The 13,403-nt window shown below is 42.5% G+C and overlaps 1 protein-coding gene across 2 annotated transcripts in view; it reads left to right on the top strand.

The window, feature by feature from the left end:
* The first annotated feature begins 11,022 nt into the window (after positions 1–11,022).
* xrn1 (5'-3' exoribonuclease 1) overlaps positions 11,023–13,403 on the top strand; it is an 11,779-nt gene continuing 9,398 nt past the window's right edge. The window contains exons 1-3 of one of the 2 annotated variants that reach the window (XM_047806174.1): positions 11,023–11,227; positions 12,117–12,349; positions 12,556–12,653. In XM_047806174.1, the coding sequence (XP_047662130.1) occupies positions 11,153–11,227; positions 12,117–12,349; positions 12,556–12,653 (406 nt within the window). In that variant the 5' untranslated portion in view covers positions 11,023–11,152. The remainder of the gene's footprint in view (positions 11,228–12,116; positions 12,350–12,555; positions 12,654–13,403) is intronic. The other variant, XM_047806173.1, reaches the window with a different exon arrangement.

A 13,403-nucleotide genomic window follows, 5' to 3' on the forward strand; every position in this document is an offset into this window, starting at 1 on the left:
GCACCATTTATCAGTGTAGGACAAATTTTATACAAAGATTTTTTCTAACTATTGTATTGTTAAGCTGTGTGTTCTTTCTTCTTCTGACAGACAGAGTCATGAGTTAAAGTGTCTGTGTGTCACGTTAGGTACACGGATTCCTCAGTTTGTGCCGCACTCTCGCCGTCATGACCGGGGTTGCTTCTTGGCCATCATCGCTTCCCCTTGTCCGGATTATCTGTCCGAATTCTCCCCATCTTTTATCCATCCAGATAACAGGCTCTGTTCTCTACTCCTCTCCAATCTGTACCGAGCTCCCTCCTGTAACAGCTTAGTTCCTGCATCATTTTAGATTCACAATCATCTAAAAAACTTCCCACTTAAAATACATTACACAGATTAAATAAACAGGTTTTTGTGGCAATACAAATTAACTACAGGAAGTTTTTAATAAGAAAGTAAAGGTGATGCAACTTTCTCACCATCATTTTTCCCAGTTTTCCCAGTTCTGTTTCCAGTGACCGGTTTGTTGCACATTTCCTGCTCAGACGTGACATGATCCCAGTTCCATGGAGTTCAGTGGAACACAGTGTAAGTTTCACAGTGTTTCTGTTTACACTAACAAATGGTTTTAATCCATTAGTTTGAGGAGGAAATTCTATCAAATGTGTTGAAGTTCTACTTCATGAAGGGCTACAGGGATGTTTTACACGACTGGGGGATGAGGAAGATGATAAAAGCAGGAAAGAGACCGGATTGATTACGATGCACTTTATGTGTCTAGGACTAACTTACTTTAGGTCTTTAGCTCTGTGTTGTTTTATGTGGTTCTGGTCCTGTCGCTGCTTTATTTAACCGTGCAGAGCGTCAGATATACGGCCAAAATAACATTAGCTTTTTGACTGCTGACTTAAAACGTGGAGCATTTGAATGGTTCATGACATGAGTAATGTCATGTCTGTGATCAGGTGAGACGGGACAGTGTTAATGTCAGCAGGAGCTTCAGAAGAATCCAGAACAGGAGATACAACAAAAAATGTTTGTGGTCTTGTTCAGGCTTGTTTGTGATTACTAACAACGCTGTTTGATGATTTACATTATTATTAAATTGTATTATTATTATTTTTACTAAAAGCAATTTGAATTGAATATTAAATGTATTTAACAGTGAAAAGGACAAAAGCACTAGCAGGTTGGTACAGTAAGGATTACCATGTGGTCCTGAAAAATTTTGGTTGCTATGTAATCTCAGGTTCGGCTCAGAACATTAACACAATTATTGCCCTTTCCTTTTGCCCATGTTGGTTTACTGAGTCAAAATTACACTCTGATTTTGAACATAATGGTTTAAAGCCTTTATAATTAACGTTTCTGGCTCTATAGAACATCAGAATGCTTTCTGAGTGAAGTGAGTCCATGTGACAGGTCAGAGCTGCAGGATGTAAAGAGATGTGAAATTAGTCAGCCAATTTTACCTGGAGCTTTTCAGCGGCTGTAAATTGTTCAGCATGAATACAATTCTGGAAACTCTGTAAGGGTTTTACTGGAACGATTGTGCTGTGTGAGCTGGGGGAATAATGACAGAGCATGGTGTGTGTGTGTGTGTGTGTGTGTTTGTGTGTGTGTGTGAGTGTGTGCGTGTGTGTGTGCGTGTGTATGCGTGAGTGTGTGTGAGTGTGTGTTGTGTGTGAGTGTGTACATGAGTATGTGTGTGCATGTGTGTGTGCGTGAGTGTGCGTGAGTGTGCGTGAGTGTGCGTGAGTGTGTGTGTGTGCGTGTGTGTGTGTGTGTGCATGAGTGTGTGTTGTGTGTGAGTGTGTGTGTGTGTGTGTGTGTGTGTGTGTGTGTGTTTCAGGGGTCCCTGTGTTGTCTGTTGTGACTCCTCTCGTAGGAGCTTCAGTCTTCTTCACCTTTCTTCTGCTCAGCTTCTCACTGTTTAAAAGACACACTTAACTCCTCCCACTTAGCGCTCTCTAGCCGGCTATACAATTAAATTAAAATGAATAATTTTAATTTAATTGTATTTAAACATGCCTTTTTAACTCACTACAACACTAAACCAATGAGAACCCTGAGCTTGTTTCTTTACAACGAGACGGTTCCATCTGGGGTAACAGGAGACAATGACACCCGAAGTGTGTCTCTTATGTCCACTTTATTCCGTTGTTTTGTTTCGGTTGCCTTCACTGCAGAAATCCCCGCTTCACACAGATAGCATGTCGGAAATGGCGATAGGGATGTAAGTGCTGTGGTGACAATCTCAGGGTATTCCGCCATGACTTTAATCCAGAACACCGGCAGAGTTTCTAACTTCCTAACGACGTCTGTTTCCTGCTCATTGTTGCTAATTTGTGGGTTAAATTTGAGCAAACACAATATACACGTACACCAAGCACTGTTAAACATGACAAAGTACCGTTGAACAGAGAGAAGAGCGATACACACCTTCTCTCTCCACCAAAGCTACAACACCACTGCCACTCGCAGCCGCTCGGCTCCAGACGTCACCTAAACCCGGCCCAATATCATGATATTTTGCGCATGCGCGGTATCGGTGCGGCTTTAGGTGACGTCTCTCAGCTCCCGGTTAACCTCTCGTCCATGGAAAGTCACACAAACCCGAGAGAAATACACCACAGTAAGTAACATGGGAATAACTTAATGTTCCTTGGCGGCCCGGTACCAGTCCGTGGCCCGGGGGTTGGGGACCACTGCTCTAGAAGACCCTGGCCTGGTCAGATTAGCTTGGTCAGGAGATGCATGAGGTAATGTTGAGCCAATGATTGATGATGTTTTGCTTTTACATATCTTCTGTTCTTCTTGGGTTCTGTCTATAAAACCTTGATGTAATCAATGATCTTGACTCTTCATCTCACATGCTACATGTGGAGTGTTGGGTCCTGCTGCGCAGCTGAACACAATAAATTGTGTAACCTTTTTTACTCTTGCTCGTGTCTACCAGTGTTATACTTTATTCTTTAAATCTCTCGAACCTCCGAACTTCCACAACAATTTGGCGTTGTCGAGCAGGATTCCGCGCTTGAGACTCGACTTCGGGGATTCCCGGGGAGGCTTGCAGCGCTCGAGCCTTGAAGGCTGTTAACTTCACCTCGAATCGCAAAATTGGCCATGAGCGTGAGAGGACTCGGGAGTTCACCGTGAGCCGCCTCAACACCGGAATGAAAAGTAATTGGACACATGGAAGGTGGGAGGATTTATTTTAAATTAATTGTAAGGTTGTAAGGGTTTTTTTTCCAGAGAACCCTATATAGTTAAATTTATTAGTGTTGAATCGTAAAATTATATTGTTGGTTGTCTCTGTGTGGAAAGGGCTGTAAAGACAGGATTTAGACCTGGATCTGTCGACAGGTCAGGGACCTGAATAGGCACCTAGTGCATGCCCTAGAAATAAAGAGTAAAGCACAGCACTAATCTGGGATTAGGTGCTAAAGGTGTCTTGTTTGCGAGGTTTTCAGAAAACCCGCCGCTAAGAGCTGACGAGCTCGGCGTAGACTCTCCGGAGAGCAAAGCAGGTTATGGGAAAAGAGGAAAAGCCAAAAACAAAAGATAAAGCACACACACACACACACACACACACACACACACACACACACACACACACAGCAAAGAGAACAGGCTTTCTGACACAGAGACTGTCAATAATAAACTAAGATAGTCATGGGCAACAGTAAATCTCAGAGCAAACTCAGTACAAACATAGTGTGTATCACTGGACCTAATGTGAAGTTTATGAAAACTAATTATGGTCCTGATTCTGTGTCACAACTAATGTGGTGGGTGACGGAGTGTGGCTTCCCAGACGGTGGCAGTTTTAGCCTGAAACAGTTAGACTTGCTGAGAGGTAACCTGATCCAAATTGAAAGAGATAATGACAGGAAAAAGAAGAGAAAGAGGGTAGAAGTAAATTGGTCAGCTTTTTAGATGTGGAGATCAGAGGCAGAGAAAAGGTTGAGAAAATCTGCCCCAAGGAGATTATCTACACTAAGTACATTAAGGAGATCACAAAGTCTCCAGTGTCTTAAGTCTTTTTCAGATGATCCTGACCTGGATGGACCGCCTCCTCGACCACGTCTGGCAGCAGCTGTGTCAACACAGGTGTTCACGGATTCAGGATCACACCCCCCACCAGAGCCAGAAACGAAGAGTCCACCCACAGAAACCGTGAAGGAGTGTCCACTCCCTCCACCCTCCCCTCTGAATCGCACACGTCAGAGGGAGAAGCAGAAGAAGAATGCTGATCCTGGACCAGTTGAAGAAAAGGCTTCGACTCAGAGGTCAAAGAGCAACTTCAGAGTGTGATTACAATGCCCGTGGTGGAAGTAGCTGGACCAGATGGAGACCCCATGCTAGTACACTGTCCCTGGACACTAAAGGACATTGAACATGCTCATGAGAACCTCCCTGACCCAAGAGAAGTCGGGGGGAAAAGTTCGGTGTGGAGTTGGAACGTTTTTGCAAGGAATTTCGTCCCTCACTTGAACTGAGGCGCCTGCTGGGAAGAAAACTAGCAGCTGACATAACGCAAATCAAGTATGTATGGCCGGATGAGAATCTGTGCACGAGACATCCAGATCATGCACGCACTTGAGAAACAGTTTCATGAATGGACTGATCCCAGAAATATCTGACAAGGTGAAAAACCTATGCATCACGTGGGACACTGGAAAACTGAGCCTCATCGAACAACATGCTCTACATGCAGAGAAACTGCTCACACAACACAAGCAGGAGCAGGAAAAGAAGAAAGAAGCAAACACACAGCTGTCAATGACAATGATGCAAGCTGTGGCAGGGTCTCGAACACATCGAGGAAGAGGGAGATATCGAGATATCGAGTAAGAGGCAGAGGCCGAAGAGAGAGAACGGGAGACAGTGGGTGTTTTATTTGTGGAGGACAAGATCACTGGGCAAGGGAATGTCCTAAGAAACGAGACAAAGAAACTGCATGACAATCAGCATCTCAGGTCGGGTCGAGGAGGTCAGTCCTGAAGGGATGGGTGAGTCAAAATCTTTGATGCTTTGCAATGAAGAAATGCTTCAGTTAACTTCTGATTCTGACTTAAATGCTAAAATTTTGAATGCAATTGATTTTCTTGAGAGGGGGCACGGTGGCTTAGTGGGTAGCACGTTCGCCTCACACCTCCAGGGTCGGGGTAAGATTACCGCCTGCGCCTTGTGTGTGTGGAGTTTCCTCCGGGTACTCCGGTTTCCTCCCCCGGTCCAAAGACATGCATGGTAGGTTGATTGGCATCTCTGGAAAATTGTCCGTTGTGTGTGAGAGTGAATGAGTGTGTGTGTGTGCGCCCTGTGATGGGTTGGCACTCTGTCCAGGGTGTATCCTGCCTTGATGCCCGATAACGCCTGAGATAGGCACAGGCTCCTCCTACCCCGAGGTAGTTCGGATAAAGCGGTAGAAAGTGAGTGAGTGAGTGATTTTCTTGAGAAGAAACATACTCCACAAGGCACACATGCAAAGTACAATTTAGATGCCTATAAGCACATGCCAATACACACTTTAAATGTAGAAGGGACAGACATTGTGTTTTTAATTAGATTCTGGTGCAGGAAACTCTGTGATCAAAGTAAATGAGTTGAGTGAGAGGCCAGAAATGAGTGGTAAATCCCATGAAAGAAAAATGTACAGCACCCTTAAGGTGTGTTGGGGTTAACCAACAGCCATTCACTTTTTTTTTCCTGCTATCTGAATGCTGCCCTATTAATCTGATGGGCAGGGATTTGATTTGCAAATTGGGAATAAACCTAATTAGCACCCCAAATGGATTGAAAGTGTGTACAAGCCAAACAGGTGAATTTCAGGGCGTTAAGTGGGACCCCAGACCTCTGTTGTATGTGTATGAGTGGGAACTCAGCACCTCTGCTGTGAATTCAGTGAATCAAGCACTCACAGATAAAGCTCACGATATCACTAACCCTACTCGCACACAATACATGGACACACATGATCTGCACTGCACAGCACACACACACATATAGGGCCAGATGTAGCTTATGAACAAGAGTGGTTTGAAAAACAAAAAGAAGCTGAGGAGTTGTTGAAGAATTTGTATTGGGACAATAACAGATGTACTGCAGAAGTGAATCTGTCTAAAATACATGTAAAGCCGGGGAAGGCCCGTCCGTTCATTATAGAGAACTCCCACCCACACGTGTCTCTAGCTAAAGGTGAAACAGAGAAGTGGGAAGATTTAGGAAAATGGACATTAAAGTGTGTTGAAGCTGGTGATTGGAAACCCAGTTCAGATCCCAGATGACACACATTTCTGGGGAAGATCCCCGATTACAAGCAGTTCCCAGAGAACTTTGGGCAACAGGGAAATATGATGTAGGTCTAATCAAAAATTGTGCACCGGTGCAGATAACACCTAAATCAGATTATAAAGCTTTCAAAACACAGTACCCCTTAAAGCCAGACGCTATTAAGGGTATCACACCGGTATTTAATTCACTGCATAAGGCTGGTGTGATCGTGCCATGTGAAACCTCTCCAGTAAGAACACCTATCTTTCCTGTGAAAAAACTTAGGCCTCTGGGAGAACCAGAGGATTGGCGCTTTGTCCAAGATTTGCAAGTAGTGAATGATGCAGTAATTTCAAGAGCTCCAAATGTGCCAAACCCTTACACAATCTTGTCTCAGATTCCACCAGAAAGCAAGTGGTTTTCTGTAGTAGACATAGCTAATGCTTTTTTCAGTGTACCAGTTCATCCAGACAGCCAGTTTTGGTTTGCATTTTCATTCAATGGAAAACCGTACACTTTTACCAGATTGTGTCAGGGGTATTGTGAATCTCCTACTATCTACAACGAAGCCCTTAAGAACAGTCTAGAATCTCTGACTCTGACCCCAGGGTCAGCGATTCTTCAATATATGGATGACTGTATGATTGCAGCGCCATGTGAAAAAGACACTGTTGCGTTGCTTTGACATCTAGCAAAGGAAGGTCACAAGGCGAGCTTATCAAAGCTGCAGTTTGTACAACAACAAGTAAAATTCTTGGGACATCTGATATCAGAACAAGGTAAAACTATTGAGCAGAACAGAGTTGCAGCAATCCAAAACATCCCAAAGCCTAACACAAAGAAACAATTGATGTCATTTTTAGGCATGTGTTCTTATTGCAGGACCTTCGTCCCCAACTATGCAGTACTTGAGGCCCTTTAGCGCAATCGTTCATGGGAAAGGCCTACAGGCCCACAGTGCACTGATTTGGACACCAGAGGCAGAAAAAGCCTTTGTAGATTTAAAAATGGCTCAACAAACCACCCCAACATTAGGGATTCCAGACCCAAATAAGCCATTTGTGCAAACAGTGGATGAGAAAAATGGATGCATGACATCAGTGCTACTACAAAATCATGGGGGGAAATTAAGACCAGTAGCATATTTCTCAGCTAAATTGGATCCAGTAGCAATAGCAAAATTGGATTAAGAGCAATAGCAGCAGCTGAAAAAGCAGTCAATGCTTCTAGGGATATTGTGGGGTACAGTGATCTAACTCTTTTAGTACCACATGCAGTGTCACGTCTTCTCCTGGAACAGAAAACAGCACATATGTCTTGTGGCTAAGATATCACACTATTTTGCTTGACATGCCAAATGTGAAAGGAAAACGCTGTACTGTATTAAACCCTGCAACTCTTCTCCCCACAGAAGCAGATGGAGAACCACACAATTGTGTTGCAGTTGTAAATGACATTTGCAGTCCTAGGTCTGATTTGCAGGAGACCCAGATCTTGAATTTTTGTGGATGGATCAGCCTTCAGAGATCCGAAAACTGGCCGCAACTGTGTGGGGTATGCAGTAGTAACACAACACGAAACACTTAAAGCAGAATCACTACCAGAGCATCTCTCTGCACAGGCAGCCGAGTTGGTTGCTTTAACAGCAGGATGCAAGTTGGCAAAAGACAAGACTGTCACTATTTATACTGACAGTAGGTATGCATTTGGAGTATTCCATGATTTTGGTGCATTGTGGAAACTTAGATGTTTCCTGACTTCATCAGGTAAAGCGATCACACACAATGGCCTGATTTCTGAGCTCCTGGATGCAATCCTACTTCCAAAATCCATTGCTGTATGTAAGTGTGATGCACACACTGGGAGAACTGATCCTATTTCACAGGGTAATGCCCAGGCAGATGCAGCAGCAAAATCAGCTGCACAGAAAAACTCTGTGAATGCTGAAACTTTTTGTATGTTGAAAATATGTACTCCCACAGCTGATCTCAAAGATCTTCAGTCACAATCTACAGCGGAAGAGAGAGCCACTTGGCGGAAAACAGGAGGTGTGGTAAGTGATGGGGTTTGGTACGGCCAAGATGACAAACCATTCCTGCCAAAGAAACTGTTTCCATTCTATGCTAAATTGGCGCATGGGCAAGACCATGCGTCAAAAGGGGGGATGTATAACAGTGTCTGTAGATACTGGCACACTAAGGGCTTTGCTAACTATTCCCAGATATTTTGTGAAAAATGTATAGTGTGTGCAACAAACAATACTGGCCGAGGCACTAAAGTCTCCCTACAGATGGATTTCATTGAACTGACACCCAGCAAAGGGAAAAAATACTGTCTGGTGATAGTGGATATGTTCTCTAAGTGGGTGGAAGCTTTCCCCACTTCCAAACAGGATGCAAGTGCAGTAGCTAAGGACTCCTGTCTGAAATTAACCCTCGTTGGGGAATCCCTGACAAAATCAGTAGTGACAATGGAACTCCATTTGTAAACCAAGCACTTCGAAGAGTGGAAGAGTACTTGGGTATAGATCTCAGACAACACTGTGCATACCACCCTGCCAGCGAAGGGGCTGTAGAGCGAGAAAATGGAGCACTGAAAAACAAATTGGCCAAATGCTGTGATGAAACAGGCCTATCATGGGTAAAGGCCCTCCCAATCGTGTTATTATACATGAGAACAAGAACCAGAGGGAGAGTGAATTTAAGCCCGTTTGAGATACTGTTTGGCAGACCCCCAAATACAGGAATGGAGCCTAGACACACACCCAGATTAACCACAAGCCAGTGTGAAGATGAAATGCTGTGTTATTGTGCAAACTTGTCCTCTATTTTGTCTCAAATCCACAAGCAGGTGAAGGACGCACTGCCCAAGGTGACGCAAACAGATCTACACAATCTCAAACCAGGTTACTGGGTGATGGTGAAGGATTTCAGGAGGAAAAGCTGGAGAGCCAGGCGGTGGCTGGGACCATTTCAGGTACTTTTGAGCACGCAGACTGCAGTGAAGGTTGCAGAGAGAGGGACATGGATTCACGTTAGCCACTGTAAGCGGTCCCTGAGCCAGAGGTGAAACCAGCAACAAACAACTGTTAAGAAGAACAAAAGGGAGCATCAGGGCACACGGTGACGTGCTAGTAAGCTCTCCCGTGAGCTCCAACTGACTCTCTATGATGCGTAAAGTGTCTGAGTCAGAAGAAAACAGAAGAAACCCTGGTATAACACCTATTCTCCAACACTGAGAAGAAGCAGTATCATCGACACACACACAAATGTGAACACAAATGTTAATGAAATTAATAAACTAAGTGATAGAGGTAAATGTGACACTTTCGATAGTAGACTATAGTAGACGGTTATACAGTATTACAAACTGACTACGGCCCCAGACTGACATACACACACACACACACACACACACACACACACACACACACACACACACACACACACACACACACAAATCTCTCAAACCTCAGAACTTCCACAACAATGTGTACAATTAACAACCAGATAATGGAATCAGCAAATGAACATGTGCAATATGCTCATACGTATCAGTACACACAGTATACTATTAGAGAATGTACAGGAGAATTACAGGCCATAATAGCCACATTTTGTGCTAATGATATCTGTGCTGAATAAACACACACAACACATGTGTGCTGGTGTGGTGTGATGTGATGATGTGTGATAATGTGTGGTGTGATGTGGTGTGACGTGGTGCTGGTGTGGTGTAATGATGTGTGGTGTGATGTGGTGTGACGTGGTGCTGGTGTGGTGTGATGATGTGTGGTGTGATGTGGTGTGACGTGGTGCTGGTGCTCTTGAGGACCAGCCTCATAGCTGAGATCTTCTCCATCAGAGAGATAACTAACATACACTTATCGCAAGTATAATTAACACTAATGACGGAGGAAGATTCATTAAACACAACTGGACCATCTGAAAGTCCGCTCTTCTGAATGATACGTTTGACTTGGATCAGATTAGATCAGATCAGATTATTAAAAAGATCCAAAGCGTTTTTAATCTGCTAGATGTTTAAAGACAGGACATAAACAAGTGTCTCCAGAAGAAAAGCAATAAAATTAACTGCGAAAAGTAAAGCACGAAAACTCGCGGGAAACAATTAAAGCACAGGAAGTAACATCACAAAAGATTAACCTTTTCCTGTCTTTGGAATATTTTAAAATATATTATATATTGTATAATTATATATTCATTGTTTTCTTTAAATTTAGTTAAAAACAAGTCTGCTCTGTAAATATGCCTTGTAATTGTAATAAAGCGCTGTTTGAAGGAAATATTTGCATATTTATTTGCATATTTGTGGTACCGCAAACCAAATTTGAGGAAATGCTTCTTGTTCAACCCGAAAGAATTATCGGTTGCACAAAATTTAAATAAAGGTGTTGCTCATCAATGTATTATTCTTTTCAGATAGTGAAAATAAAAAAAATTGCAGTCTAAGTCATGTATGTTTGTTTTACATAAAACCATAAATCCTGTAATATTTTAAGCTCATTTTGGTTTCATTTGGTCAGAGATTCTACACGGACATTATCATTGGTAGGACTACAGCCATTATCGCTTGTAGTTTTTTTATCCTACCCGTTTTCATAAATTTCCAAATTCTTTGCAATCTATTGGATGTTAGATCTACCGTCCAATCGTCGTGAGCATAACTACATAGTACTAACCAATTAGAACGAAGGAAGGCGGGACGTGTCTGAATACGTGTGGGAAAACAAACGGAAGAGTAACCGCGAGCACAAACACAGCAATACCAACATAGCTTTCAAAGTTAATGCAGCTCTTCACGTCCGCGCTTTAAAACTTGTTTACTAATTACTACGTTGTTGTTGTTGTTGTTGTTGTTTTTTTCCGGAAAGATGGGGGTTCCAAAATTTTATAGATGGATATCCGAGCGATATCCATGTTTGAGCGAAGTTGTGAAGGAGCACCAGGTTTGTGTTTATAAATGATGCTAGTTAGCTTTAGCACTAGCATCCGGCTAACACTTTACCTCAGTCAGGGCTGTGTATGTTTACAGGTGTATTTACACACGATAGCTAAAGAAGGCAGAAAGGGCAATCAATTCGCAGTGGGAACATTCTGTAGTTTTAATTTAGTTTAATTTAGTTACTCAGTTAATAGTGAGGAATTGTGGAACAATCCCAAAGCGATGTGTGTTACAGCTGTAGGTCACTACACAGAGCGCGAGGGGAGGGAACAGTGCTGACCCCAGTGCTTATGACAGGACATAAGGGTCATGTAGTCTGTATAACCTTTAATATATCTGTAAACATACTGTTTAATACTAAATCTAGTTGTGTTATAGAATTAGATTAAATTCATTATGTAAAGTTTTATTTGTAAAACTGAGGCGATTCAAATGCACTTTTTAAATGAGAGAAAATAAATGTATAATAGTTTATAATAAACTTTGAGTATTTTTATTATTCTACGTATATCGATTTCTTTAACGTATGTAGGTGTTTTTATATTCAAATATGTTTTAGTCATGTGTTCATTTACCTGGGAGCAAAATAGTCAGACTGTAAAGTAGGGATTTAACTCGAGGTTTTTTCTTGTATCTTTTTTGGTGTGCAGAAATTTTGGCACCTTGAAAGTCGAATTTCTTTGAATTAAAAAAAACACATGTTTTAATGGATTAAAGGATGATGTAAATCAGTCCAGTTTCACTTTTCAGTCACGTCAGAATACAATCTTGCATGTACCTTTAAACTTTGTTCTCTTTACAGACCGGCCTTTGGAGACTGGTCCAGCCCTGTCTGTTTTTTTGTTTTTTTTTTAAATTAAAACAGAATAAAAGTATTTTTATTTGTCCCACAGATACCGGAGTTTGATAATTTGTATCTGGATATGAATGGAATCATCCACCAGTGCTCACACCCTAATGATGAGGACGTGCACTTCCGTATCACAGAGGAGAAGATTTTTGCAGATATTTTCCACTACCTTGAAGTGCTGTTTCGCATCATCAAGCCCAGGAAGGTTTTTTTCATGGCTGTGGATGGTGTCGCACCCAGGGCCAAAATGAACCAGCAGCGTGGCAGAAGGTTCAGGTACGTTCTACATCCGTTATCTAACAGGAAGCTGCTTGGTGTTCTGGATTAACGAGCTCGTTGGGATGGTGATTAAATTAGTGATAGTTTATATAGATTATGTTCCAAAGTAATACTCGTATATGGAACGTTTCCACTGGGCTACGTCCCGAACCACACTTTACTGTAGGTTACTTAAGGTCAGTTGTTGCTGTCTTTTCTTTCAGATCAGCAAAAGAAGCAGAAGATAAAATAAAGAAGGCTCTGGAGAAAGGAGAGGTTTTACCCACAGAAGCCCGATTCGACTCCAATTGCATCACACCCGGTTTGTGCTACAGCTTTTACAGAATATTAACAGTTTATCACACTGTTTTAGTTCATTACAATCTTTTTAAAAAGCAGACATCATAATCATGATTTTTTTTATAAATTGTCTTTATTTTAATTATTCATATACAGTGGCAAGAAAAAAGTATGTAAACTGTTTGTAATAAACTGGTTATGTCATAATTACATAATTATCAGTAATTTGCCATAAAATGTGATCTGGTCCTCATCTAATTCACAACATTAGACAAACACATCATGCTAGAGAGAGAGACAGGGGGAGAGAGGGTGAGAGAGAGAGACAGGGGGGAGAGAGAAAGACAGAGGGGGGGGGGACAGAGAGGGGGGGAGAGACAGGGGGATGAGGAGCAGAGAGAGGGGGAGGGTGGAGAGGGGGGGGGAGAGAGAAGACAAGAGAGGGGCGAGAGACAGAGAGGGGGGGAGAGACAAGACAGAGGGTGTGGCGGGCAGAGGAGGGAGACCAGAGAGGGGGGGGAGAGACAGGGGGAGAGAGAGAGAGAGAGACAGGGGGAGAGAGAGGGGGGGGGAGAGAGAGAGACAAGGAGAGGGGGAGAGAGACAGAGAGGGGAGAGAGAGACGGACAGGAAGACAAAGAAACATAAATATGAAAAAATATATTAATAAACCACAAGGCTGTAAATGCATGAAGTAATTAAACATATTTAGCTGTTTAACTATAATATAATAAGCATTATTTTTTGCATTAAGTTTTTATTATTAAATTATA

This window comes from Tachysurus fulvidraco, chromosome 22, assembly GCF_022655615.1.
Source record: "Tachysurus fulvidraco isolate hzauxx_2018 chromosome 22, HZAU_PFXX_2.0, whole genome shotgun sequence".
Lineage (NCBI taxonomy): Eukaryota > Metazoa > Chordata > Actinopteri > Siluriformes > Bagridae > Tachysurus > Tachysurus fulvidraco.